Source organism: Pleurodeles waltl, chromosome 4_1 (genome assembly GCF_031143425.1).
Source record: "Pleurodeles waltl isolate 20211129_DDA chromosome 4_1, aPleWal1.hap1.20221129, whole genome shotgun sequence".
Taxonomy (NCBI): Eukaryota; Metazoa; Chordata; class Amphibia; order Caudata; family Salamandridae; genus Pleurodeles; species Pleurodeles waltl.
In genome coordinates this window covers 190,752,345-190,778,094 of record NC_090442.1, presented here as the reverse complement: position 1 = coordinate 190,778,094, position 25,750 = coordinate 190,752,345, and the positions used below count along the sequence as shown (strand labels likewise).

At 42.3% G+C, this 25,750-nt stretch overlaps 1 protein-coding gene across 1 annotated transcript in view; it reads left to right on the top strand.

The window, feature by feature from the left end:
- Positions 1-25,469, top strand: part of BCL2L13 (BCL2 like 13) — a 279,452-nt gene extending 253,983 nt beyond the window's left edge. The window contains exon 7 of the mRNA XM_069228057.1: positions 23,350-25,469. Within this exon, the coding sequence (XP_069084158.1) occupies positions 23,350-24,282 (933 nt within the window). The 3' untranslated portion in view covers positions 24,283-25,469. The remainder of the gene's footprint in view (positions 1-23,349) is intronic.
- Positions 25,470-25,750: the final 281 nt, after the last annotated feature.

Below are 25,750 nucleotides of genomic sequence, written 5' to 3'. Positions count from 1 at the left end.
ATAGCTAGGCTGGTGCTTGTTCATCTAGAGGGGTATTTTTCATCTTCAGTCAACTTCAGTGGTTCTCATTGTATGACATTATATCTGTTAAGGTCTTGTTCCTTTTACAATTGTCTGTTTACGGGAGGATTGTTGCCTCCTTAAGTTAGATGTGTGCTTTTGACTTTTGGTCCCTGAGTCCTTCCTATACAGGGACCCTGAGAATATCTTGCATCAGGAAAGTCAGGCTTTGGCGGTTGTTTCTTTTCTGTTTTGGCTCCACTTCTGTTTGCACACATGCCCTTACTAAACATTTCATGCTTTCCACTAAACAATTCACTTTTGGTGCATAAAGGGCAGTACAATGATTTGTGATTGATAAATCTTCCAGAAACTACTTGACCTCCTTTGAGGTGAACTGGACACCATTGTCCATTACAATGACTTGGGAATGCCTTCGCATGCAAATCCATCCATTAAGAATTCCAAAACATTTATTGTCACAGTAGAACTAACACAACATGCAGAGCAATCCATGTAAATTGCATAAGCTGTCTTTATTGTGTCCATCAAAGGTAACACAGCCACCTCTCAATCTGCCACTATCTTAACTGATCCAGTGGTTACCAGGACACCCACATTTCCACATGATGCCCCCCGAACTCTACTGGTTACATCAGAATTAAATGGGCAGAGGCAGATTACACCACCTTACTTTCTGACCAAATGTTTGATCTTCCTATTTCTTTTCTGTTCTTATAGTGCTTGCCCTTCCAGCACCAAGAAACCCTTTGGGTGAATGTGAGCATCTTACACTCCCATTTGAAAAAGGGAAATATTATCCCCTTAATTAAAAAGCTGGTATAGTATGCTTGGATTTTAAGAACTTCCAATCTGTCACCCTAGTGCCTGCCAGTGCGGGAACATGGAGAAGCATCTACCCAGGTGGCCTGCTAACCACCTTAAGACCCATAATCCTCTGGACAAAAGGCCAGGCTTGCTTCCAGATGTATAGTACAGAATCTGTATTTGTTACTGTCCCTGATGACCTAGGGATTTGGTGAGCCTTTTGGTGGCATTTGACATGGGTAGTCATTTAATATAAATCCAGCGTCCAAGGCAGGTATGGTTGAAAGGTTCACTCTAAACTTGTTCATCTACTTTCTGGAAAACCAATCTGGGCCCTTTCCACCTTTTTGTTCTGATTTGAGTGTCACTTGTGGTATCCTTTAAGTCTATGGCCTTCTCTCATATTGTTTAATCTTTACACCCAACATTTGTGCTTTTATCACACCTTTGACGTTGACACATCTTATATTGTTGACACCCAACCTGGTCTTATGTTTTAACACATTTTCTCAATTCTATAGAGGAGCTCAAAGGCTGTCTACGAGGTGTACAGAGCTGGATGCTTGTCAGTCTTCTAAAACTTAATAGTAAATAGACTTTGCTATTGGTTGCCAGCACAATAAATCTCTGGCTATATCAGCTTGATCCTTTACTATCTCCTGCAGTTAAAGTGAAACATTGGTGAATCCTCTTTATTCTGAACCTGATCCATATCTCCAATTCAAATGGCCTGGGCATTCGGTTTCCTTCACTTCAGGTTGCTGAAGATTTGTTTCCCTCCCTCCCCTTTCTTCCACCTTTTCTTGAGAAAGGTATTGCCAAACCAGGCCTATTGCAATACTGTATACCATGGTGTTCCAGGATATACCATTGCCAAGTTCCAGTACCTTCAAAATATAGCTTTAAGACTGAACATGTCTCTCACTTGCCTTTCCCTTTATTGGCTCCCAGTCAAGACAACTATACAGTTCAACTTGTTTGTATTGTGCATTAGGCCTTTTACCAAACTGGCCCTTGGAAGTTGATTCCATGCCCTGTCTAGCACACAACGGTCAGGGGCCGAGCTTTAAAGCCTAAGCTAAGCAGAACACAATGTATTACTCATCTGCGTATGATTAAACAGTGTCTTTAATTACTGTATAATCATGTTACGTACACAAAACATATGTAATAGGTGCCCAAACAGCGCAGTGAAGGTGATTATTGACAGCTGTGAATACAAGTACGGTGGGGTTAATTAAAAAGATCCATCAACATTGTTGACTGTGTAGTGTGACAATTCATTTCCATACAGAATGGCTCGGAAGTCCACTTAGAGTGTGAATCCAACACAGAAAACCAGTTAGATTACAACCACCCCCACAACCCACTGTGAAATGTTTGTGTGAGATAACAATCAATCCTGTGGGACAATAGAGGGATAGGAACCCCAAACCATCTTAATACACACTAGAAACCAAGGAATATATTTTAAAGATTTTAAATTCAAAATCCTATTCTAGTGCACACGATATAAACTGTAACTACAATAAAGAAAAATAAAATGGCAGCAGTAGCATTTACTCAAAGCGTGGATAAGTGGAACCACCCTAACATGATTGCTGTCATACATCTATAGCAATTGGACTCCCTTTCTGGTACATCTAAACTAATTCTAGCACAGCAGAAAATTAAACCTATTTTGAGTTTTAAGTGGTTCACACCTACGTGCCAGTTTGAACAATAGGGATTATGTTCAATATAACAACAATTCCATCGTCCTAATCCACAGAACAGTCCGATTTTAGATAAAACAATGTGACTATGTTCAAGCAAACTGGATTATCACATTGCAGAGCAAAATAATAATAATAACTAAATATACATTCTATTAATCACACTCGTTCACTTTTGAATGCGAACTCAAGAAGAGAACTACCTAGAAGGGAAAAGACAAAATATCCATGTTAAGTGCATAGACCCGGATTACGTTAGCTGCCATGCACAGGCCAATCGTGCATATATTTGAGAACTTGACAAGTTTCTTTTGTGTGCCCTTCTGTCCACAGGGGTAAGCATTTGAGCTTGGTCCAACTCTTCACAAACAGACGTCCTGCAGTGGGAGCTGAGTAATGAGTTGTAAATTATGTAATGCAAAGAGAGCCAGTGTGGTCTTTTTTTCTGATTAACAATGCTAGTTAAGTCTAATTATCTGCCTGCGAGAGTGATAAATTAAAATGATTGGTAAGAGGAGGGCAGTGGTGTGTGAACCTTGGCTAGATAGGAGTTTGACGGGGGCCCTCTTGGAAAATCGCTTCCTGTGACAGGAGCAGCAGAGGCTCAGCGTGAGAATAAAAGGTGGTTAATTATGGAGAGTAAGTAGTGAGTAAGATGTCTGGGTACGTTTGCCAGTGCTACTGGAGATTGAATGTGTGGCATGCGTAAATGGCGGTGTCCACAATAGTCATTGTGCCCATAGTCAAGTGCTTATACATGCTGGCTATGGTTGCATTGATAAGGGCACCTCTAGCTTCTTCTAGTCTATTTGGAAATTTTATTTTTTAAGTTTTATAGCCGAAAATATTTTACTGTGGATGTACATTAGTTTGTAGATCTCAGCTGAGATCTACACTTCTCGAACTTGGTGACCTCCAGAGCTCTGTATTCTTTCCATGGAGTCGCCAAGATGCTCAGTTTGACCAAGATTACTTTCCATCAGGACTGGTAAACCACGTTTCAAGGGATAAATCATAACACCTGAAGTAGTCAAAAATTAAATGTTTTGAAGGACTTAATTTTGTTTCAGAGTCTGTCTGCCATTTGAAGGAGAGGTGAGACAATGGTTGTATAGGAGCTGGAGGGGGTCATAAATGGGAAAAGACTGATCGGGTTGGAGGAAGTGGAGGACTTTCAGTGCAATGAGGGATATTTGATAAAGTATTAAGCATATTCATAAAATAATTTGTAAATATGTCCTTAATACTCTTTGCTGCCATCCAGGATATTGCTGGTTGCTAGTGATGTCCAGGAAGGCAGGCTGTTAGGTGTCCTTAGTTCCTGTGTTTAAATCCTCATCTGGCACTTATAGCTGTTGGTGAAATGAAGCTAGCAATAATATAGGTAGAGGGTATTCCAGATGTGGACAGATAGTAAATAGAAGACTTGCAGAAGATGGTGTTGCACATCCACATTTTACAAGTCCCTGTTCTGAAAGCAGCCATTTTCAATGACATTTTATTTATTTCCATGATTTGTAAAGTGTACCCTGTTAACTACAGAACCTCTGTGTTAAACATAGCAGATACTGATGGGCGGATGAGTGAAGGCTTCTTATCTCCTGAGCAGATTTGGTGTTGTAACAATTTTTTGTACCCTATAAGTTACAAATTGTTATTGATATGTGTCTCTTCCTTTCAGGTTTTATCCTGCTTGCCGTGTTCTCTTGCATTGTGTCAGCAGCCCACTGCCCATTCAGTTAAGGGGTTGGCCATAGTTGTGTAACTGATACAAAAATAAATACTGGAAGGAGTACCAGTGGTTAGTAGATTTAATATGTTTGTTAAAGGTGATGTTGTTCTCTTGCTTGCAGTTGTTAGAGACTCTCCGTCTACCTAGACATAATAGTTGATGCATTTGTTTATTTCTTCTGGTTTAAAACTAGCAGCAACAATGTTATCATAGCACAGTGCAGTTACCCCGAGGATTTGGAATTGGTGGTGATTTAAGTGGTTAAATGTTAATGATTGACAAGCAGATAAGAGTAACCACTGAGAACATATGCAGGTCCCATTTTAACAATAAACCCTCCTCCAGTCAGGAAGAACCTTAACACAATTCAGTTGACAGTGCATTGCTATTTAATCCCCTCTTTCATTCATCCCCCTTCTCATGTCTCTTTGTAGATAGTTTGTGTCACAGAAAATGTACTGGATGTAGGCCTATTCCTTTTTAGTTCTGGTGTTAGCCACGACCTTTTGATTTTACTAAAATTATATGAATAATATACTTATAGGTCTATCACCCATTCCTTCTTTATCCATTGGTCTGTTATGTCACTCATTTTTCTTCCATCCAATACAGCCTACAACAGGGCAGTGGATCAGCCCTCTTCTTCTGCCACTGGCTAACTTCACTGTGAATGATTGAATTCTGCCCTTCCATGAGAAGCACATTGACACACAGTGGTTCTTTTCAGTGCCTGGGACTACTATGGCAATGTGTTCTTTTTGAGACCCAAAAAGTGCTATTTACAAATTCGTGATCTGCTTTTCCATTCATTACAATTTAAAGAATTTATTCCTTATGCTGATGGGGCGCAGATTTCCTTTTCTGGCCTGTGATGGCAAAGTTATTTTCCTCATCAGCACACGCATGGAACACCGAATACCTAGAGATGTGCACATATCTTGGCCTGCCCTTGAGGACATGTCCTACATCATTTTGTTTGTATATTAATCTCACAATCAGTACCACTGGAATGCCTATGCATGAGGAAATGTCTAGAATGGATATTATTTCCTGTTGTATCCAAGTTGGAATGTTTACAGGTTTTTACACAAGTGCACGCACTAGCACACGTTCTTCTGCATGCAGTTGCCACACATGAGGCACTGGCTGTAGGGAAGCCCTATTTTATGTCCTATTTCCTGCGCAGCTTCTGTGTGGCTGAGCTGCACATAAGCTAAGGTAATTAGAAGCCACTTTCTTCCATGATTTCACTAACATAAGGATAATGGTATTAGCCCTTACTATTTACATCCATACCAGGCAATGAGCAATAGCGAAGACTGCGTCTGAAGGTGTTTGCTTTTCAGGTCACAGCCTACCAGACAGTGTGGACCAGACAAGCTTCTTCTGAGCATTCTGAAAACTTCCTTGGGAATGCATTCCACCCATTGCTTACCATTGGCTTTGTGGTTTGTAACTCACAATTTCTGACTTTGTATTTGCTGGCTTTTTTTGTTTTAGGCTGTCCAGTATGTCTTCGTCCCTCTCATGGAGCAAAGCTTGTTCACCAGTGTTTGTTGTATTCTGATACAAATCCGCACTTTCTGTAAACAGGCCTTTAAATTTCGTTCTTATTTTGTCACATTTTCTATGTGGTAAAGGGCAGTGTTCAAATCTCAGGCTCAGTCTTCCGAGGGAGCCTGGTGTTTGCTTTTCTTTCTCTGACTTCCAAGTGAGAGGATTTATGTGACCATCTTGCTGGATACTGGGAAAGAACAGGTTTTCTTTTCTAGCAGGCAACAAAATGTAAATGTCTGTAAATGAACTGTTCAAGTATTTAAGAATATATACGAATTAGGAAAGCACAAATTAAGCACTTTTTTGTAATTTGGAAGTGTGGTGGAAAAAATATTTGAATTCAATCCAAGCAAATTAGATTACTAGGTGATGCCATTTCCACACATTATCGTTTGTCTGCTGTCTAGTTTTATCAGTAAAACTGTATGTGCAAATGTAATGCCCTTTTTAATTGAAAATGTGTTGTCTGTAATTGGTGTGTGCTAACACACCATGTATATTCCACTCTAAGCCACTCCACTGTGATATGCCACTCTACAACTTTACTCCACTCTATAACATGCCGCTCTACCCCTTGCCGCTCTACTCTACTCTGTCGCTCTACTCCTCACAACGCTACTTCACTCTTTGCCACTCTACTCAACTCTGCTCTGCCACTTTGCTCTACGCCTCTCTGCTCTATGCCTCCACTCTGCTCTGTACCATTCTACTTCACTCTTCACAACTCAGCCTCACTATTCACCTCTCTTCTCCAATGTACCCTACTCTCACTCTACGCCGCTCTGCTTTACTCCACTCTGCGCCTCTCTTTTCTATGCCACTAACTTTTAGCCACGCCAAGCAGCAGCCACACTGGTGTACAACATGACTAAAACACATTGGCAAAGCCATTACTCTTGTACAGATGAGATCTATTGACTTTGCCATTGCTTGTTAAACTAAACCAGCGCTTAATTTTTTTTAAAATGTGTAACTGCAGACTGTTCTTGCTGTGAAAAGTAAATTCCTTTGTTTAAAAAACAAAAACATGAAACAAAATAGGGTTTGACGTTATACTTCAAAACAAACACCTCATAAAAAAACGAACTGATTCATTGGATCGAGAGATATTCATTTTTTTGGTCTGGCTTGCCAGTGCAGATGTTGCCACACAATTATCCGAGTACTCCTAGAGAGGGACTTTGGATCTGCCCACATATTGGGAGTCAGGAGTGCGTTTGATTGGGCAGAAGTTGTGCGCTTACACAAAAAAAAGTGCATGCCCTCTACCAGCTGTGATCAATTTATTTATACTATTGGCTGAGCATGAACTTTCAGGGGCACATACGTGACATGGTAATGCTGTAAAAGTGCCTTGGAGAGCTAGATAATTTATAATGTTTTTATTTTTCTGGCAGCAGCACAGATGGGAGGAGTGCACCAAATAACCAACATGTATTTTGGGTCTGTCTTGACAGTGCAACGGTTACCCGACCTTATAGCCTACACCAATATTATTCTACAATTCTTTGCTTCCACTCAATCACATATCTTTCCACGTGCTGTTTACTTGTAGTGCTTCACATTACCATACAACATCCCTTTATAGCCAGACCTATTGGCCTTGCCAGTGCTTGCTCATTGTGGTGGATACAGGTCTCCCTGCAGATTTTGTTGCCCATCCGTCCCTTGCGATGTCACCCGTGACACAACAGTACATTCACCTTGTGACACGAACAGATTAACATGTTCGTTCTGTCCAAAAATTCGTCCACTCGCTAGTCCTAAAAAAGTTCTGTCTTTCATGCTTTCTTTTTTTTTATTCATCATTAATCAGTCAGTCCATATTTTATACGGACATGCCCCAGTGCAGCTCAAGGTCGCCCTTCATGGCCATAGAGCCAAGTCTGTTAAATTAAGGCATCTGAGTTTAAAGGGTTTGTATCCTACTTCTGGTTTAGCTAACGAATGCTCAGATGAATGAGCACCTAAATGTGTTAACCTGTTTTATTAGTTTCTGTGGCTTTAAAGAGACCAGACTCTTGGAAATGTCTGTTTTGAATCATCTGGATCTAGTCTGCGTACAGCTTTTCCCCTGTTTTGCCAGGAAGCCGAAGCAAATGTATTTGTTGGTCTAATATTTCTTGAACTTTGCACATAATACCAAAGAGCCCATGTCCAGTTTATTTTCTGCCTTGGAGCAGTGAAGAGGAAAGAAGGCCAACAACAGCACTCCTTATGGAATACCACCCTAGACAATAATGTAGGACGCATCATCACTCAGCACTACTTTTCCAGGCAGAAACAGAATGTAAGGTCACTTTGAAGGCAGAGCTTGTAACTTCTACCCCTCTGGAAGCAATAATGGGCAGGAGCAAAACAGTTTTAATCGTCAAAATAGTGTGAGTTCAAAAAGACCCTCCACCTACGTCCCCGTTAATTCTTTTTTTTTAAATTTATTTTTTTATCTCAGTTTCCATGCAGGAGGCACAAAGTGCCTAAAGAAATACGTTTTAACTCCCCATAGCCGTCTGGGAAGCTGAAAGGACGAGCTATGCTCCGGCGAAGCAGGCGAGCCGATACCTCGCTCCATACCTTTTCACTTTACTTCTTTGACGCCTTCTGGGTAAAACCAAGCGCTAACTGGAATAAATCAGTTATTTGTGGAGATTGGGCCCTTTTCCTGCAAAGAACACCAAGCGGAGAAATGTCTCCACCTGCTCAAGTACAGCAACTTTATTGAAGAAGACTTGTCTGCTGGGACAATTCCCAGAATGTTCTGGCAGCGCATGTCCAGTCTAGCGCTTCCTTCTGTCTGCAGGTGTTGAGGCACAGAGCTCGCAGATTTGACTGTAGTACTCTTGCTGAGATAGGAAACACTCCTTGAATGGGAGGCTCCGTAGCTGGGGTGCTAGAGGATGAGATACTGAACTATCCTCACCCAATCCAGTAACCAGAATGTCGTATCTTCTTGATGAGACACAGAGGAAAACAAATAAAGGAAACGCAAAGTAAATGCACATTTTCCATTTTCTCTGGCATCCCACAACCGAGAATTTCTCAGATCCTGTGCCACTGTTCCCACGTGTAGCTCACAGAAAAACGCTTGTTCAGGGGTGTACTTTCTAGATCATTGGTTCCCAACCTTTTGACTTCCTTGGACCCCCACTGAATCATTATTGGAATCCATGGACCCCCTAATGAGTCATTACTGAAAGCTGGAGACCTAATCTGTTAATAATATTTAATTTTGTGAGCAATCGTGGACCCCATGAGAAGCCTTCAGGGACCCCCAGGTTGGGAAACACTGTTCTAGCTGAAACAAAGTTGATCACCCCTTTCTGCGGCCCTACACCTCAGTATCTCTGCCATCCCGACAACCAATAATGTCTCGCAGATCCTCTGCCACTGTTTCCACTTGTAGGTCACAGAAAAATCCTTGCTCAGGGAAGTGCCTTGTAGATGATATGCAGTGTTGATCACCCCTTATTGTGACCCTACACCTCAGTATAATTACCTTCTCAGAAAGTTGCCCCTTCTTATTCACACAGTGCATGGGTGTCATGTTGTTTCTAAGAAGCTGCCTTACACCAGGGGATGAACTACACTTGGAGCAAGGAAGTTGTCCAAAGCTGCAGGACGTTGATGTGCTGATTGCACTGTCTTTGCTCCCAACTACGGTTGAAGACCAGGTTTTCCAGGAGTGTTCATGTCCCCAAAAGGCTTGTCTGTCATCTCTGTGAAATGAGGCCTGTCATGCTTGAATGATTCCCCCGCCAGTATGTTGCAAATCTGAATCCACTATTGCAGGTCGCCCTAGTACGTATTTAATTTTTAACTCAGACAATGCTGCCATAGACTCATCTGCTATGTTGCCTGTGGCACCACAAAGACATATAATGCTGTCAGTCCGCAAAGCTGCAGAAACTGAACTGCAGTGTGAAGCGTGCTTCACTTGAAATTGGGGACAAACCAGGAAATGCTCTGTATTATTTCTTTCTGATGTAGCAGAAGGCTGTGGGCTTCCATTCCAACTTATCTTGACTCAGTAAAATTTATTACAAGCTCTGCTGTGTCTCAAAGGATGATTTCTGGATATTCAATGAGAAGCCTAGATCATTCAAGATTGCATGTATTAGGGATGGGATTTGGCAATGCTTTTATAAGCCTTGATAAGGCAGATTCCCAGGTAGAAAACAATGAACAAACCTCTTCTCCGCTCATCTACTACAACCACTGTGTTACCTCGGTAAAGACTCTGGGAATTGCAGCAAGTCAGAATGGAAGGGAAGTGCTATAGACTGAAGTAATTACCATTTCACTACAAACCACAGATACTTTCAGTGGAAGCACATATCCTAAAGGTATAATGAGACACTAGTATTACCAACTTAAATAAGTAATTGTGCAATTATCTGTTCAGAAATTGTAACTCTGATTTATGATAAAGAGCCCCACTGTTCTTTGTCTCTTAGAAACACCGCAATGTATGAGATTACTGAGACAGGATAGAAACAGCATTGGATGCTGTATTTGCTAGGTTCCCTATGGAACACCTTTATGCCTGTGCGGTCTACGTTTTGGCATTTTCTATCAGGGAAACGTTCAGCTTAGTCTGTAATACTGGACTCTCCTAGGTTTGATGTGCACTCAGGAAGTTTGGATGTCACATTTCTGGCTGGTCCTTCTTACAGCTTTCTAGTTCACTGCTGGTGCTAAACTAAGTTGTTCCTATGCCATCATCATTTGATAAAAGGAAGAGGTTCCAGTTGGACCGTCTGGACGGTTTGACAAGATAATGCCTCCCCATTCTGGGTGCCAGAGGAAAGGTCAGGACTCCTGGTTCGTAGCTTGTCACACCTGCCGTTCGTGCCACTCTGGCATTTTTCTTGTTGGGCTGGAGGCTAGGAAGTGCTTTCAGAGCAGGATGTTACTTCCATAACCAAAACATACATCAGTGGCTCCATTCTAGTCACTGTTTCCTGCAGTCTGGGGCTAGTTTAAACAATTTTGCTAGGGCTGATTTCGATTTCTAATTTGGCCCAGCATTATAGGAATCACATACCCATTGGACAACTTACCATTGTGGTAAGCATGAACCCCAGTGTCATGCTGAATGAAATTAGAGCAGCAGTCCAAAGGAGTAAGCAGGTTTTATGCTGTGGAGTTGACCTCATCATTGTTAGGGTAAGACTCTTAAAAACCATAACATATCAAAATTTGTCCTGAAAAAGAGACTCCATCTTTACAAATGTATGGCGCGTGCAGACTTCCTGTGTCCTTGCTAAGAATCAAGCTCTGCCATGGTTTTTCCTCCATTACTCAGAATATAAACATTGACTGAAGTTGTGGGAGATGCGGAGCTTAGACCGCAGGCCCAATGCTTTTATTTGTTGCCCCCACTCAGAACCACCCAGCGCATGCTGAAATTGGTGGTCGGTGCAGACGGTTTGCTTTGATAAGGACCGAGGGCCCAAGCTGCCGGCATGGGCACTACCAGACATTATAGAGCTATTGAATCAGCAGAGAAGGCAGGTTAGATGATGGGCATATTTTTTTACGTGGAAAATGTAAAAACCTCCTCTTGCATTGACCTCTAAGCAACAGAAGGAAATGTGACCTCTGGTTTCAGTTGCATTTTTTTCCTACATTGGGCTAGGTACAGAGTAGAAATCAGTTCAACTGGAGTTCCAGGTTACCAAAACTTCTTTACATTTGTCATATTGGTGTTTTGATGAGGAGGATGAAAGGTTCAATTTTTTGCATTTAAATTGATGGGACACACTTCCTATAAAAGGTAATGACTTGTAGAGGGGTCAAGGTGCTCCGCTGCACAGGAGTGTGCCTTTCAAACACATGCTTGTTTGGGGTGGCACAAATAACCCCTCTTTCAGGTGTATTGGCTTCATAGAAATCAGACCTCTGTTTTATAGTCCAGGCACTACATGTTTATAGCATTAGGATTGCTTTCAGGCGTATGACTCTTGCAACCTCTAAAGGGTTTCAGCCACAAAGGCTTGGACCTTGATATTTTAAACATGCGTTGGCAAAGGCAGTATGGCTGACTTTGGCATCAATATTTCAAGCATGCATTGACAAAACCAGAAGTGGCTGACTCGTAACTCAAGTTACTTCTTTTTTACAGGGATTTCCGAATCCTATGGATTATAAACTTTAAAGAGCACAAGCATTGGCTATATCTATAGAACCAGCTTTTGAATGAAAGTCTCTTTTGTGTCATTGATGGGGTTAGGACTCAATAGGTTATCCTTCATACACTTTCACTCAACTTTGCACTCATGCACAATCCATTCATCTATCGTTTGACTCATTTTTGCATTCACCCTGTGACCCAAGCACAATAAAACACAAACAAAATCAACCCTCCAGGTACAGACGCAGAGTGCTTCATTCTTATTCATCAAGCATTGCCTTGAAGAACTGGTCCTGTTGTATTCTCTGCTCTTCCCAGCCCATCTGAGAATACAGGCAGAGGACAAGACCCACTTAAACTAGTCCCATACTGCAGAAGGGTCAATTGAGCGCTATGACACAGGATCAATGCACCCAGATTAGCTGGCTCCTTGATAATCAACTCACTGAAGACCCGGGCGGTCAAGATGCCAGAAACCAAACTGGCCAACTAAGTAACAAGTGGCAGAGGAATGAACAAGGGCGGTGGAGGTGGTGGCTTCTATACGCTCAGGTGGGGACACCTGCATGCCCAGTCCCAGAGGACTTTGAGATACCTGGGCTGGCCGATATCCTGCAGTGGGTCACCCATGGCTCAGTGGATTACTTTGTTTGATTACGTGGTGGGCAATGGTTTACTTTGTACAGTGGTGTGGATATAGTTCCTGAAGTCTTTATACTATATGCAGTCTCTGTATTTTACATGACTGGGGCATGGGCGAGGGTTTACTCCTTATGCTGGCTGTTTTACAGTTCAGTGTCCTATAATTCTACTGGTTTGGCTGGTTTCTGGTCCTGCTTAATTTCTTCAGTATGGATTGGTTTGGGCCCTGTTTGTTGGGCCCTGTTTGTTGGGCCCTGTTTGTTGGGCCCTGTTTGTTGGGCCCTGTTTGTTGGGCCCTGTTTGTTGGGCCCTGTTTGTTGGGCCCTGTTTGTTGGGCCCTGTTTGTTGGGCCCTGTTTGTTGGGCCCTGTTTGTTGGGCCCTGTTTGTTGGGCCCTGTTTGTTGGGCATGTTGCCTTCTACAGTTGTTTCAACAGGATATATACATGTCTCAGTCCAGGAAGGTGGGGGGGTGTTAGCGTTATGCTGTTGTTTTTGTTGAATTATGCATGTTGTGTTTTTGGCAGGTGTGGTTGCTGTGTGGCATGATACTTGGAGATGCAGCAGTGTGACAACTATGGGGCTGTTGTGTTTCTCGACTGCATGTTTGTTTCTGAGATGGCTGATCATCTCTGACTAATAACCTGGAATGTACAGGGGTTGGCACCACCCTCTAAGCGCTATAATGTGCTAGCATACTTTACGCGGTAGAGTAGCGTGAGTCACTTTCAAGCAAGAGATCCACCTGACAGCCGTTGAGGGCAGAGCCTTAGAGATGGAGGGGCCAACTACAGTACAGTGCTTACTCTGAATTTGCAACGGGGTGGCTCTTATCTCGATGATTAAGCCTGGGGTGCCAGTCCTACTACACAAGTCAGTTGGCCCAGAACGCAGGTTTGTTTTGGTGCTAGGGTGACTGGACATTAAAGACGTGGCACTGCTCAACATATGTCTCTAGCACTGACCAGGCCTTCTCCTTGGACAGCCTGACTGCCCTCCTCCCATCTTAAGCTCCCTTATACCCAAATAGTGGATGGCGATTTTAATAGCGTCTGACATCGGAATTAATAGTTCGCACTTCCAACTACACATGCCGCCTGCAACTAAACTGGCGGATGTTTTCTACAGTTGCGTACAGCATTGAGAACTGATTGTTGGAGGGTGAGAAACCCAGTGGCCAGGGTCTACTCCTTCCACCCTAGTGTGCGTGACTTGAAGATGTGCCTGGACAAGGTGCTTGGCTGCCCTGAGGCATGTGAGAGGGTGATGGATGCTGAGTATCTAATGCGAATGTACTCTGATCATTGTCCTCTGCTGTGTACCTTTCGGTGGTCCACCCATAGGACCAGTATCCCTTCTTTGAGACTGGATCCAACATTATTAAAGGACCAGGCATTCAGGTCAACACTGCTCGAGAAAACCACAGATTATTGGGCTGATAACCAGGCTCTGCAGCATCGATAGGGATTAAGTGGGAGGCATTTAAGGAGGCCATACACAGTTACTGCATTGCTAATAAGATGGGGGATCATGATCTGCTGCACTCCGACATACGGCACCAAGAGGCAGTCTCAAGAGCGGCTCAGCAGAGGACTGAACCACTCGCCAGGCAGTAGAGTGGCTGCTTGATTAGTTTGAAAAATTGTTCTCCCCTGTAGAGGGATTGCACCAGTATTGACTATCGGGCATACATGCAAAGGCCGATGCTGAGAGGGACAAATCAGGGAGCTTGTTGGCTTGGCTCCCTAGAGAGGAGGCTACAGGCCATCTTATCCTTCAGATTTAAGAAGGCTTGTTTTTGCACAGGAGGACATTAATGCAGTATTCTGCACTTCGACCACATGCTGTATGTCGCAGGTGCAAAGATAATTGACTCAGATGTTCCGCTACATTGCGGATGCTTCCCCAGCTGTGCTCAGCTCTGGTGGCTGAACACCTGAGGGCAAAGATTACGGCGCAGGAAGTCCGGGGAGCCATCAAAGAGATAGCCAGGGGTAAAGTCCCCGGAACAGACGGTCTTCCCATAGAATTCTGCTCCACTTTCCTGGCTGCGATTGTCCCAAGACTAGTGACAGTTTTCAACAAGGGTGCTCTGGCGTGCTCCCACCCTTCCTGCACAAAGCCCTAATAGTGTTGCTTCCTAAGAAAGGTAAAGACCCGTTATCGGTGGACTCCTACCGACCATTATCCATGTGCAGTGTGGGTTAAACATTCTGAGCAAAATACTGGCCACCAGAATGCTACCTCACATGACCAAACTAGTGCAACCTGATCAGGCGGCCCTCATCAGCAGCAGAGAGCTCAGTATCCTTTTGGAGCGCCCTGCCGATCTCGTTTCATGGACGGATTGCCATATCTAAGTTGATCCTGTTGCCGTGCCGGTTATCTCTTTGCGGCACTGCCAATTGAACTTCCTATTCTCCTTTTGCACAACACCCGGCCCCAAAAACAACATGCTGTGCTTCAACCTTGCATACTAAAAAAAAATAAAAAATAAAAATGCACTGGCCAACCCAATACATTACACCTTTAAAATGTTACTACTCGGTTGTTGGCTTTGCCAGTGTTTTTCAGGAAAGCAGTGTTTAAAATAAATAATTTAAAAATACTGGAGAAATCTCAAAAGTGTACATTGAACTCCATGTTTTTACTCTTAATAAATGCCAAAGTTTAATTTTCTAAAACTTTTCACTCGGGAAACTCTGAACAGAATTTAAATAGAAAAATAAAAACTCAGAATGTAAGGGGAAATGCTTGCCAAGGCCTTAATTACTTTTCACGAGATTGGGCCATTTCATCTTCTGTAGGAACCAAGGGAGTCGATTTATGGGCGAAGTGTCATACCAACTACACCTCCTTCAAACGCATGCTCAGTGAGGGCCAAAGATGGCCCTTCTCCCATCCCCCCCTCATCATGAAAGCCTTTGTGTGCCGAACATTGTGCTCTCATACAATATATGAAATGAAGGAGATAAAACAAAAACAGTCCTTAAAGTCTGCTCTTCAGCCATACCAAAAGCAAAAATATCCCGGTTATGCTTTTACAGACATGCTGGTAATGGTGGGGAAAACACCGTGCAAGGGCAGTGGGGAAAGTGGCGGGTATTGAAAGGGGGAAGCAGCACACAAGGGCGAGAGAGCTAGAAAAGACATACGCTGACATTGAGTGGTGAATGAGAAGAAATATATCAGGCCTAGTGCCAGACGTCTATTTCAGTGACACAAAATTAAAGCAAGCATTTGCAATGCAGTAGATCTCACATCTGCGAGAGTTAGAGCTACTGGCGTTGTAAATGCCTAATTGCGCTTTCCTTGCCACATACATTAGTCAATCCTGCCTCATAATTTGTCCTTTCCTGCCACATAATTCCAGTGGCCCTGCATATAACTAAAGCACTTCCATTTACCTTCTTCCTCTATCTGCAGCTTGCAATACACACACATTACTCGGAGCTTCTGGAAAAGTAGACACTGTCTGATCATCTGAAATACAAGTGACGTTTGACTGTGACTTATTGTACTTAATGACTCCACGTGGCATTCTGTCAACAACGTAGATTTAAATATTCCACCATTTGTGAAGCAGAGCCTCGTGTGAACCTGACAGAAATGGAAAGTACAGTACACTATGGATTTAAAGAGTATGTATGGTTAGTCATTCCCCTGAGGAAGCCGTCAGCTTGCAGTGACATCATACTTCAAGGACCAATTGCAAAGCTGTTCGCACAACACATTATTGACAAACGGAGAATGTTTACAGATGTACTTCTTGCTCTTGAGAGTGACATTTAACAATCAGGGGAACACCATTAAGTGCAAGGTAGTATGCATGGTTAATTTCCCTATCGTTCCATAACACAACAACAGAATATTATTTTCTTATAATGTAACTCGTTTCAACTCCCTACCATGTTGGTACTCTTGTTTTCTTTTAATCTCCTTCGTATAATCTGTTACCTGCTCAGTCTCCAAAAGAACCATCCTCACAAGTGCACGCTCAGCCGGTACCGCACGGCAGCCGATGAGCCAGACGTTCAAAGCCTCTGGAAGCACTAAAGGAGGAAATGGAAAAAGTAGAGTATTTTGGTTCCCTGTCTGCCATCTTAGGATGGGCAGCGTAGTTCAGTGTGATAAGGTACCGGGCATCATTACCCTGACATATGGTAATTTACAGAGCCAGAATTAATTACCAGGGACATAATCATTGGCAGCTGTTTATAACATGAAAATATAAGCCTTTTTATAGTGATGTTAAAAATCTAACAAAGTATTTGCTGAGTTGTTATATTTTATTAATATCCTTAGCTGGATTTTATTGATCTAATTGCCATCTTAGACACACTTTGGTAGTGTTGCTTGGGTTCTCATTATGCTAATGAGGCTACTGGATTTGGGCGGCAGAATCACATAGATTGTGGGGTACTAAGTAAAATTCCTCACCATGTAACACCTGTCAGCCTAATCTGGGTTTTCTGGCTAACTAGCAGTGCCTCATTTCCACCCAAGAGCAGGGATGATTGTGGCAACTGGGTTCATGACAAGAAAGACTCCTAAGGGGAATCGTGGTTGATCAGATCCCATCCCTTTCTCTGTTACATTAGTCTCACTCAGGCAAAAACAGAGGCAGAATATAGTTCAATAAGGGTTTATTGAAGTAACTGCATCGTCGATAAAATGGCATGTATTGCAATAACTAGGATGATAAAGCACAATAAAAGCAATAGGGTGGCGAGGAGAGTGAAACACAAGAATAGTCGCATCATACTGTCACAAGAAGTAAGATATAGTCCTCCTACCTACGCTGTGTTAGAGCACAGCATAATAAGCCTAGGTGTCCCCCTTGGAAAACATCCCTCATGCCTGAGTAAGGTAGCCTATAGTCTAGAAAGACACCGTCCCCATGTAGATCAGGGGTGCGGCCATTTGAGCAAGCAGCTGTAGCGAGGCAATCAGCATGCAGTCGTGGTCATCTGGCTGGAATCTCCCTCTAACGTGTATGGGACAAAGTAGCGATTTTATAATAAAACAGTTGACATTCTAAGAAATAGTCCCCACATATGAGTGTGTATGTTTCTATGAATATTAGCGACACAGCGTACCACTTTTGCCGGCAAGGTATCTTACAGTAGCCTTGAAGAAAGCACAAAGTGTAATGAATGTCCTACTGAGAACATATTGCTTTCCTAGACAAACAGTTACATGGAGAGAAATAAAACACTGCAAATGTGGCCATTGCTAGAAAAATAAAGCGATGCTTGAACTTGCCTAGTTTGCTAAAATAACATGACTAAAATAGCCATACAACACCCTCCCCTTGCCGGTTCAAAGGTGGTTTAAAAGCTCGAAATAAAACAAAGCCTAATAAAATCCTATCAATAAAAGCATATAAGCATAAATGTCAATAGTGACAAGTTAAGACACTTGAGCAGGAATAAAAAGGACAATTTAAAACTTCAGTAGTGACGCCAAAAAGCCAATTTCAAAGTTCAATGTCATTTTGAAAATTGGCAATTATATCCAGGGCAGTTGAAGCCAGGAAACGTTCTCCTTTGGCAGGTGGTAAAATATCCAGATCGTTTCCAACGAAAACCATAGAGCGCTCGTGTTCCTACGCCTGAGCTCTAGCCGAAGCAGCAGCATACCGTGTTGTGCTCGATGTTGTTAAGTCGCATTATCCACAAAAGGCAGCTGATAGATTGCTTTCCGTAGCAAACGCACCCTGAACACAAGTCTGATAATGAGCCCTCAGCGAGAACATCAACAGATCAGCGTCCAATGAAAGTAAGCGCTGCGTAGAAAGACAGACTTTCAGTGCACATTCAGAGAGGCACCAAAAGCATCTACACACGGGCTGCACACAATCCAAAACCAGTTGAAATTACAATTACCAGTCGCACTCCAGTTGTTCTAGGATTGGTGCTCTGAAATACTACATCATGCGTTCACGACACAGTTGCGCTGGTGGAAGCGCTTTCAATCCTCCTTGAAGGGACAGCCATTGCAGAGAAAAAGTAGCAACAGCAAAATGTCACCTACTATAGCCAAAGTAATCAAAAATCCCCTGAAAACACTTGAGAATATTAAGTGTACGGCTGACGGTATTAAGCAAATATAGAGGAAAAGGTGTGAACAAAACCAGAACCAACAGCCTTAAAGAAATGGTCACTTCCAGTAGTACTGAATGCATTGAATATTCGTCCCACAAGTACAGCAAAGTGTCTTGGAAAATTTGTGCTTGAAAGGGACTGAATCTCTGCCGATGACCTTGCGACCTGAGGCACATAGGTCTTGCGTGCAGATGTAAGCTCTGCATGTTTTTGAAACAATAAAGCCTTGAGTCTGCTCAACTTGTCAAAATTCGCATCAGAATTAGCAATATGAGGCCAAATTTCTGCTACTCCTTTAAGTTTCGTAGGAAAAGGACATCTCCGCAAGATGTAACAGTTTGGAAAACTGAAATGTCATAAGCTATTCCGGCTCGCATTCCACAACAGCTTTCACTGTTAAGGAGCACATAGCTACTATTTGAGAGCACCTGGAATGCCAGTCTAATCAAGGGGATTGGAACTCCCTTCAGATAACAAGACAAATTTGCCTCCAAGGCATCACATGCCCCGTGCAAGAACAGCTGTTTGCAAACCATCGAATGGCTCATAGAAGTTTTGCATTCACTACCGCTAAGAAAGACCTCTTTCATGCCATTGAAACATTTGTACGAAAAGTGAAGCTCCCACACCTCGGGTGTGTAACTATCTCCCAGCCTTTCAGATCTACCTACTGTTTCAAACAGGATGCAAATTTAAAGTGTTGAAATAGGCAGATTTATAACCCCGTGTATTAGCCATTCAGCAAAAGGTATTTCAGCAACAGTAAAAGGCAACTTTTCGAATTTCTCAATATTTACCATGACATATGTTGCTTCCTTCTTAGCCATTACTTTTTGTTTTCACGTTAAATTAAATGTTGAAAAAATATCTCTTGCACTAACGTGTTGCCAGGGAATGCGACCTGCTTTCAGTTTGTAGTGTCCAACCCAGCTGCATAATGGACCTTACCTGACTTTGTCCATGATGTAAAGATGAGTTGTCACTCTGTACTGTATCTATTGCAGAGGCTACAATGTTATTTAAAGTGTATATCCGGTCGGACAAGGTGTTAATCCCATTATCTACAACAGCTAATGCGTTCTGTAAAATTTCCCAATCAATTTGCCTTAACCGGGCAGCTGCTTCTTGTTGGGAGTTTGTAAATTTCATTATATACTGCATATAAGAAGCATTTTCTGTGCTGTTTTCTGGGGACTTACAGGAAATCCTGTAAATCTGTTTCGTTGGACAGGAGACTGAGGTGTTCATTAATAGCATCTAATGAGGAACTTTTCAACCATTACTGGCATAATTTCCCAACACTATATGTTGTTACCATACCCAAGTGTTCTGAGGGCACACCGTGAGGGTCCACCCTATTTGTTGTAAAACCCCCGTGGAGTTTGCAAAACATGTATGGCACCAATTGGTGTCTACTAGCCACAATAATGACCCACCTGGACGTGAAAGTGATGTGTTAAATGTTCCATTCTGGACCCATTCATCAAGCTGTTGTGCAGCCATTGTAAAATTTTGCAGGTGTAGTAATACTGGGCGCATTCAAATCCTTAATATTTGCTAAGTCTAAACAACTTGTCTGTTGTACTGTTTCATTTAAAAAATATCATTTGAACAGGTATCAGGCATGCTCTAAATAAAGCTTCCCTTCCCCTTATTTGCAATTTTTAGTTCCCCACACACTTTTCAAGTCTATCGACTTCAGCCAGTACTCATAGCCTTCTATAGGCTATCAGGGAAACAAAGGCATCAATATGAATTAATTCTGTGTCCGGCAATAACATATGTTGACTTTCCATCGCAGGCAATTCGAAATATAACGACTCAGCATTTTTAACATTGTGACCAGAAAAATATGCACATTTTTCCATATACATTTTGGAACTCCCCACTGGTGGAGTCGGACAACGTTCCCACTGTTTATAATTAAAAAATAGTCTTTGGGGTGCTTGCTCTGTGAGTGAAATGAGCCCTAGCAACAGTGCGTCATCATGTGACATCTTGAAACATGTTCTCTTTTAGCGTCGTGTGGGCACGTCAGACCCCTTTTATGCATCTTGTACAATCTGCAGTCAGTCACTCCATTATTATGCAAGGATGATGCTTATGGTTTTGTTGTTTTTGTGGTGATCTGATCCTGATTTTTCTGACACATCACACACTGTGTGCTCAGCATATCTGCAGAGACTCTTGTGGGTCCGCGTAGGGGAGAGACAAAAGAAAAAGTAGTTCACCGACACAAAAAGCATTTACCAATTGATTCAATGGATTTTTGAAAGGCAAGCCCAGGAACTAGTGAGTGATAGGCTTGGTTAAAGCCCACAGAAGAGATTATAACACGTCGGAAAGCAGTGCTTGCACACTGCTACGCTCGACCTAATAAACGTAGAGATGGTGAAAAGGAACTTTTGGAAGCAATATGGAATTAGGAAAGGAATTCAAGAGATGTACGTAGCAATGGAGAGCAGAAGGCCGAAAGAGAGGGAGCAATGGAACAGAACAGAATTCATAAAAGGCAGAGATGTCCCCAGCAGATTTACGGTATAGTGAATTTATCCTTATTTATCATCCTGATGCAGGTGTGAGCCAGCTCCTTTATTTATGGCATAATCTGTGGAAAGTGTTGTGTATGCACTCTGCCGGACACCAGAGATGTTGGTTTCCTTTCATTATAAAGTGTGTATGCACAGCTTCCTTAGCTGGTGCCAGTGACGTACTTATGATCGCCGTTGAATGTTCTTTCACCTACAAATATCCTCTACGCTTTCAGACATAATTTGTATAGCAAAGGAGCACTTGAACTCCCAATAAGGAATTGTTTGAAACATTTCTTTTACATACAGACTTAGCACGATCATGTCTAGACCAAGAAGACAAAAAGAAAGGAAAGCCTGACACCGTTGAAACATTTCTTTTACATGTTGCTGAAATTCGTGGGGATTGTTTCACAGCGACTACCAACGTGAAACAGAAGTCTCATTTATTTTCTGGTTCATTAAACAAATAAAACAATCCATTCCCAGTTCATATGTCTAAAACTGCTGCCGCATTCACTTAAAGGAGGTGCACGCATTGCAAGATAACACGTACTATGTGCACACGAAGCACAGTGCATTTCTGACCATTCGTATTTGTAGAAAAATCCTTTGAGGCCACTATAAAAGAACAGTGGCAATGAGCAGAGAGAGGCAGCATTATTAAAACAACATTAAAAAAAAAACACAAAAAAACGCTAAGCAGACCAGGGTAGATGTGGGATGGAAACTGAGGTTCAGGGGTACGGTAGAGCAATATGGAGAATGCAGGGATTATGAAGGGAGAAGCTGCACACGGGAGAATGGGAGAGAGCAAGAAAACATATGAACTCCAATGGAGTGCTAAAAGCAAAGAAAAAAGTTCCCTTAATGTTACCAGTGAAAGGATACAAATCATCCAATCAAAAGGATGGTAAAAAAACGATGTTCACAGGGAGGCCATCCTATAAAAAGCAAATATATGAGATTGATAAGAAGGCTCACTAACTGCAAGCAAGGGGCCCCTCACAAAGCTCACTGTGCTTTTGGTACTGTTCACAGTAGATCATACAACAATAGGCAGCTAAAATCTGTCTGTAGGCGAGACCTTAAAACAAATTAAATTGGTGAGTATGGTTGGTAATGCATGCTGCTGTTTGAGCTCATGTGCATTGAACTTCACACAAGGCATAAATCAGAGCCTGAGGTATGTAAAACTTATAATAAGCTTTTTGACTTGATCATCTAAAGTTTATGCATATTCAACCAAAATACAAATTATTTTCCATATGGAGTCACCATTATGCAGTCCACCCCTCAGTGATCCAATACCAAGGTGTAACTACTCTTGACTAGCAGAAAGCCGGTGGCTTTATGTGTACCTTAACTTGATGTGTGTGTTCACTGCTATATGTTTGGATGTAACTTTAAACAAGTCTGCATATGTCATCTGTTGGGCTGCTTCTTTGGTGAGCATAATACAGTGCAATAAAACTCCTGTTGACTATTTTCGGGCTCACTCTTCTTCCTTTTTTCTGCAAGTACCAATATAAAGAGAATTATCCATACCACATAGTAAGTTGTCGGATAAAAAATCAAAACTGTAAATAAACCCAAAAGAATGGTGCTTTGATGTCTTTATATAAGTAGATATTCTATTCAAGCACATTTATAAAAGCTTGGTGGGCATATTCTATAAAAGATTCATACATATTTTTTTTTCTTCATACTGGTATGTCACTAGATGTAAAGCCAAATGGTTTAGCCAATGATGTGACGAAACGGGGTAATAAGCTTGCAATCGTTCTTCAGTATCTTCAGATGATATGAGTTTTTGCATATCATGATTGTAACATAAAAGGGGAAACTCTCTATGGAGAATTTAGGTCCCACACCTCTAGCTGTGCAGTCATTCTGGGGGTAAAAGGTGGTGACTGGGTTTAGGAGGTATTTAGATGATCATTCATCGGGTTCTTCCTGTCCCTTGTTTTTGTTGCTATAGCTTCAGAAAGTCTTGCTACCAATGCTAGGAAACAATGTGAAGCGTTGTATTTTAGTGTGTATGATTGACTTTTTTCTGATTGTGCTTACCATATTGGCTCACACTTTGATTTTCTTATTCCCCAGGGCACAGTTTTCAGTTTGGAGACCGAAGACGACGAAGACCACGGACTCATTGCTGAGGACAGCAACGACATTTACATCCTAACTAGTGATCATTCTGGTCAAGTGAGTCCACCGGAATCCCTGACTGTGACAACTTCCTGGCAGACAGAGAGCTTGCCAGTCTCACTGTCAACGAGCCAAAGCTGGCATACTGAGAGTTTGCCAGTGTCCCTGGGGCCAGAGTCTTGGCAGCAGATAGGAATGGACCGGGAAGAAGTCAAAAGCTTGGACAGCAATGGGGGTGGAGAGGAGAGAAGTGAGAACAATTCTTCCAACTCTGATATCGTCCACGTAGATAAAGATGACATTGCAGAAGTGATAGAGGAAGCAGCAGTCCTTGCTGCAGCAGAAACCGCTTGTGCCACCGAAGAAGAAATGGTGGTTCCAAAAGGTTCTCAGTTTCAAGATTCTGCACCAGAAGCATTTCTCTTGCCCCCACATTTGCAAACCACAGGTGAAATTCAGGAAGAAAAAGCAAGCCCTCCTGCAGCAGCAGCACGACTAGGTCAAGAGGATGGAGGGCAGGAAAAAACTGTACCACCACGCCTAGGACAAGAAGAGAAAGTGGAGGGGGAAGCCCCCAAGCCTGTCATACCAGAGATCCCTTTGCTGAGCAAGCCTATCCAGGAAGCAGAGAAATCGAAGAAGCCATTGATACCCGAAAAGAAGCTAGATATAATCTACCCGCCAGAACTGGAAGCTAGTTTGGGGAAGGGTGAGAGCCAGAAAACCTCCCCGACGTTTTCCGAAGACAAGGAAGACCTACCATCTGCAGATGATGAAAAGCCGATCCTATTGCCAGAGGGCAAATCTATACTACTTTACGGTGGGGCAGCAGCAGTCGCCATTCTGGCTGTGGCATTGGGAGTTGCACTGGCTCTAAGGAGGAAGTAGAGAGCTTTTTACTGAGAGAAGAAAATATCCACACCTAGGTACATCCACTGAAGTGCTGCTTGTGGGCATTGTTTGAACATTGGACGAAGAGGACACTTTATATCGTAGAGGAGGAGATAAGACCATTTTGGGCAAAAAAAAGAAGTGTTCAGGGAGGAAAGATTGGAAAGTGGGAGTTTGGGTAGAACAGTGAGGGGGATTTCCTGCTTGGGACTGTTATTTTTCTAAAATATTCTTTGAAAATGTGTACAGGGCAAGTGCTTTGTGTTAATACCTTAGCAAAAAGGGTGATTGCTATACCAAAATGTAAGATTATTTTCATAAAAATGGCAATCTGTATTAAAGTGTGCAGAGACTGCAAAACCCGGTGAAACGTTTTCTCTGCCATTTCTTATTCTAATCCTGAACTCCCCTTCAAGGCTTGGATTTTCATGTTCCTTGTTTAAAGAGATATCCCTCTCCCCCGGTCAGTATTTGTAAAGAAAGACCATGGTTCAAATGCACTTACTGTTTCTAGGGAATTGTGTTGGAACTTTAGTTTTTTTCTCTTCTTTATTTCAAATGGTTTTTTTTTAGAGCGACTATCTGAAAATTCCAGTCATTATCCCTGGGCAAATGACGTCAGGCTGCTACGCTGACAGAGTAGTCAGTTCCCCTGGATAACTCTTTGCTCCTCCTTTTTCTTGCCCCTTCAGCAGTGTTGCGCTGCCACCTGTAAGGACGCGCTCTCCAGTATTCTATGGAGTGGTAGTAATTCTAATGGATTTCACTGAACTCCTGGGTCAAAGGAAGGTGTGCCCAGCACACTACTTAAAATCTGGTCTATTTTTTTAATTATTTGCTATTATAGTTATTTTTTGTAGCATCCTTTAATGGCTGTAGACTACACTTAGTACAGTAGTAATACAACCCTTCCAAATCCAGTGCTCGCACCGCCATCAACTTAGTGTCACCAGTGTTCCCAAAAGACAACAAGCCATAAATGCTGTCACTTGTGAGATAATGGTGAAACATTATCTATGCCACGAGGTACATTAAACTTCTCAGAGACTGTTCTGTCATTTACTGATCTGCAGGCATTCTGCCACATTTATGTAAAATACAAACTTGTATCGGTTGCTGTATGAAAATCCATGTGCTGTACCTGGGGAAGGCTTGCTTTATGATATTAAACCTTTTGCCCCATCTCCTCTTGTTTGCCTTCATTTTATTCATTCTGCACTGTTGTAGTTACTTCTCCCAAAATGTGTTTGTTGTTTCTGGCCCCTAAATTCAGTTTCCACCTGCCACCACAATGACGACTGATGGCTGCTCGTATGTATTGGTCCTATGGGTGAACCTTGACCTGTAAGGGTGACTTTTAAGAGTAAAACTTTGCTAATATTGCTTAATTCCAAATGCAGTCTTCTGTTTTGTTTTCATCATTCTTTTCCTCTTTTGTTGCTGTGTAGTTTATTAGTGCTTTCGT